At 31.4% G+C, this 4,225-nt stretch overlaps 1 protein-coding gene across 1 annotated transcript in view; it reads left to right on the forward strand.

The window, feature by feature from the left end:
• Nucleotides 1–4,225, forward strand: part of ZC2HC1A (zinc finger C2HC-type containing 1A) — a 40,116-nt gene extending 35,891 nt beyond the window's left edge. Inside the window, 1 exon segment of the mRNA XM_029923294.1 lies at nucleotides 2,096–4,225. Coding sequence (XP_029779154.1) covers nucleotides 2,096–2,261 — 166 coding nt within the window. The 3' untranslated portion in view covers nucleotides 2,262–4,225.

Genomic DNA, 4,225 nt, shown 5'->3' on the forward strand with positions numbered 1-4,225 from the left:
TGATCACAGGGTAATATATGATATTTGGCATTGGGATTATTTACAGGAAATTGGGAGTGATAGCAAGCAGTGTCAGGTGTGTCTCTTGGAAAACCTTGCCCCCATCCTGGAGCTGGTCTTTTACTGTCCGAGTGACAGCTTAGGTGTGAGAGAACAGGATCTTCTGGGCGGGCGTAGGATCAGTCTAGTTGGAAATTCTGTGTCCCCAAAGGGAACAAGTTTCTCATGGAACAGTCCATAGACATAGCTTTCAGTTTGTCCTCAGGGATGTCTAGTGTCAGTGGACTGCGTATAAACTCTGAGGCCTGGAGCACAGCTGGCATTCCACCTTTTTAAAGGTTTTCCTCAAAGAAGGCTGGGAAGTTATCCCAGTGTCAGATGTGTCCACAGAAACAAAGAGTTCACCGTATGCTATATGTTACATTAAAATAGAAATGATTATAGCTGACATTTCTTGTGACATTTCTGCTTTTAAGGAAAATTCTTATATGTCACCATTGAAGAGGAAGACTGATACAGAATTCTGTTAAATACATTTTGTTAACTTAATGACATTCCCTTCTATTCCTAATTTTCTGAGTGTTTTTTAATCAAGAATAAGGAGTGAATCTTATTGAATATCATATATGTATGTATAACTAGTATTTTTAAATCCTTTAATCTATTTATGTGATAAATTGTATTAATATACTTCCTAATGTTAAATCAGTCTTATTTTCTGAAATAAATCTAAAGTGTCCAGAACTGCATGTTTATAGATTGCATTTGCTAAAATTCTTGAAGATATTTACATATTTTTCCAAGTTAATAGGTAAAATTGATTATAATTTTATATTATCTTATTAGTCTGAGTTTCAAGGTTTTATCAGCCTTTGAAAAGAATTTGCAGAATATTGTTTTTCACCTCCCTCTTTTGGAAAAATTTAGTATAATTTACCATGTAAAACTATCGTGAGCCTCATGTGATAAGAGAGATAGTTTGTTAATTACTGATTCATTCATAATTTAATGATTATGTCTATTTAGTTAGTTTGAAATCAGTTTTCATAAGTTACAGTTTTCTAGGAAATTTTTCATTTCATCTGAGTTTCTAATTGCTAGCATAGAATTGTTCTTGTAATTCTTTATCTCTTTATAGCTATAGTTACATCCCTCTTTTATTCTGAATATCATTTGTTCCTTTTTTCGTTGATCAATCTTGAGAGAAGTTTGCTTTATCATTTTAAATGGACCGAATATTTTGCTTTCTTTATACTTGACATGTATTACTCATTCACTCACTTATTCATTAAAAAAATACTTACCGAGAGATGAGTTTATGTCCAGCACTTCTTTTGATCCTAGCTTAGAGCAGTAACAAAACAGATAAAAATCCCTGCCCTCAGGGAGCTTACAGTCTTATGGAGAAGACAGGACATAACATAAATAACACATACTGCATGTCAGATGGACGGCAGTAAAGCAAAGAGGGACACAGCATTCAGGGTGGCAGTGAGCATGTCCAGAGCTGTGGGGGTTGCAGGATAGGGGAGGAAGGATGAAAGACTGAGTGTGTTGTGAGTATAACTGAATTAGACCAAAAGACCTAATAATAGTGATGAGAATTTGAGTGAAAAGACCCTATGGATACAGTGAAAATAGCATGACAGATTGGGAGAAATGATGTATATTTAGTTTTTATAATATATATTATATGTACATACTTATTACAATATATATTTGGAGGAAAGACCTCCGTCTTTCCTCTGGGCAAAGTTCCAGTTTTCTCTTTAGAGATGGTTTTGCAGAAGGGACACTAAAATTTCCATCATGCTCCTTTTGTAGTAAATGCCTAATACATGGAGCAGATGCAAAGTGTGGTGACATTTGTTCATTAAACATTCTCATAACAGGGACAAATACAATGCCAAAGAAAACATTAGAATTTCATTATTAACTAGAAGGGATTCTTTTTTTTAAATCTAAACTATACGAATATTAAAAATGAGATTAAGCAATGTTTCAGTTATACTTAATATTATTATGTTGTGTTTTCTAAGGGTTATGAAAACTACAGATAGAACTTTGTGTTTCTTTTTTTCCTGTACTTCTTCAGGCCAGATGGAGATTGTATATCTTCACTTAATGGTGGAAACATTAAAGGCATGGAAGGAAATTCAACAGGACACTTACCAAAATTCTGCCACGAGTGTGGGACTAAATACCCTGTAGAATGGGCAAAGTTCTGCTGTGAATGTGGCATTCGAAGAATGGTTCTGTGAACAGAGTCCCCAAAAAAGCTAAGTCTAGAAATTTATGACTGTTGCTGCTTGGACAGCTAAGCACTTCCTCTAGTGATTTTATGCTAACATTATTCAAAATACTTTTTTCAGCAATTTTGGGGGCATAATCTTTGGCTGTATTAATGTGTGTGTGTAATATATATGAATATATATACTGTATATAATAAATACCTGATACCCCAAACTGTGCCATTCAAGAAAATATTCACTCATCTGTCAAAGTAATTTCAAGTGGAATCATTAACTTAGCTATTACTTTTCTGTTACTGTTATTAAAGCACATTAAGCATACCTCCACAAAATCAAACACTAGTGCTCAGCCCTTCAAGCTTTAGTGATGGTCATTACTTGGAGCAAAAAAATCAGAACAAACATATTTATTATCAGTGCCTATTTTCAGATAGTATCATAGGATAGGATGCTTGAAATTTGGAAATGAGAATATTTTTATTTACAATTAGTTATGTGAGGTCATTTTGCTGTAAGCTTGTCAACAATTAATGTTATTAATATAAAAAGAAAAAATAACCCACAGGTCTAAGTTGTTCTTTACTCGGTGTATCATTAATTTTATAATTTAAAGATCTATACTCATTCTTTAAATGTAATTATGCAGTTTCCTTTTCAGATACCCAAGACTGAGAAATACAAATGTGTCTTATTCTAGTCATAATGGAATGATTTTTTTTTACCTCTTTGTTAGTTGAATGTATATTCTATTTCTAATTGTATATCTGTATTTCACTTTTTTTCATAACCTATGTCTAAAGAGTCTTATTTTACACTTCTTTCTTATTTGCAAAGTTTGAAAATAATATAAGGTGCACAAAATTCCTTGCAAAGTTCTATGTTTATTTCTGTGTCTGTAATTAGAAGAAATTATTTTTAATAGATTTTAAAACAAACCACTTCACCTAATTAATAATTTGTATAGTTAATCATTAGCAATTTTTAAATTTTAATTTCCCTTGAAGTATATAGTTAGATGTAGTTATGAGTAGGTCAAGAGACTATCTAATTTTCCTACTTATATTTTCTTTTTGGCATTTAATGCCAAAACACCATTCACATCACAGTAAAAAACCCCACTGAAATGCCTTGCTTTAATGCAATTAAACATTCACAAAAATGTAATTAAACATTCACAAAAATGTCATTATATTCTGGTTAAAATACAGCTTTTAATCATTGTCACTTCCAGTGTAACATTATTTTGTAGATTTCTTTGATTGCCTGTGCAGCCGTATTTCATAATTTATTAGTAATTTCTGTCGAATGGAAAGAAAAGAGCTTTGATCTTATTATTAAGGTATAAACAAATATTTTATAGGCAATTTACAGCTTCATGTTTATGACTGATCAACTGTAAGGTTTAATGTAGAAATTAGTGGCTTATAATTTTCTCTGAAATTTATTTGTGTTTATACTTTGTAATTGTATTCATTAGTTTTTGGGGTTTTAGTTTTGTGGTTTTTTTTCATTCAGGCATTATATGTAAACTTTGAGATAATGAGAATTGTCATTTTATTTACTTTATGGTTTCTTTCCTGACCTTTTATTAACTTTTTTTTTCTGGTTGTCTTTATTCAGTCATATTAGTCTAAAGAAAAGTCCATTTATTAGAATAAGCTGTAATAAATTTAGGAAAATAATGTACATATTAAATTTTCATTTCTATAATATGTTATTCTGCCTTGTTATAATCATTGGAAGAACTTCAAACTTTGTTTTACCTGGAACTGAGCACTATCTTTTTTTTTTTTTGGCTGTTTTTTAAGACAACATAATTTTTGCCCAAGGAGGGGTAGATAAAATGAGCTTAAATCAAAGTGGCACATGTTTGTTTCTCACAGAATTTTGCAGTAGCAAGTAAATGTTACAGTGTACTACATGGAAAATGAGTTGGTAAAAAAAAAAAATCATCCAGTTCTAGAACCCAGAGA

This window comes from Suricata suricatta, chromosome 15 (assembly GCF_006229205.1).
Source record: "Suricata suricatta isolate VVHF042 chromosome 15, meerkat_22Aug2017_6uvM2_HiC, whole genome shotgun sequence".
In the NCBI taxonomy this organism is placed as follows: Eukaryota; Metazoa; Chordata; class Mammalia; order Carnivora; family Herpestidae; genus Suricata; species Suricata suricatta.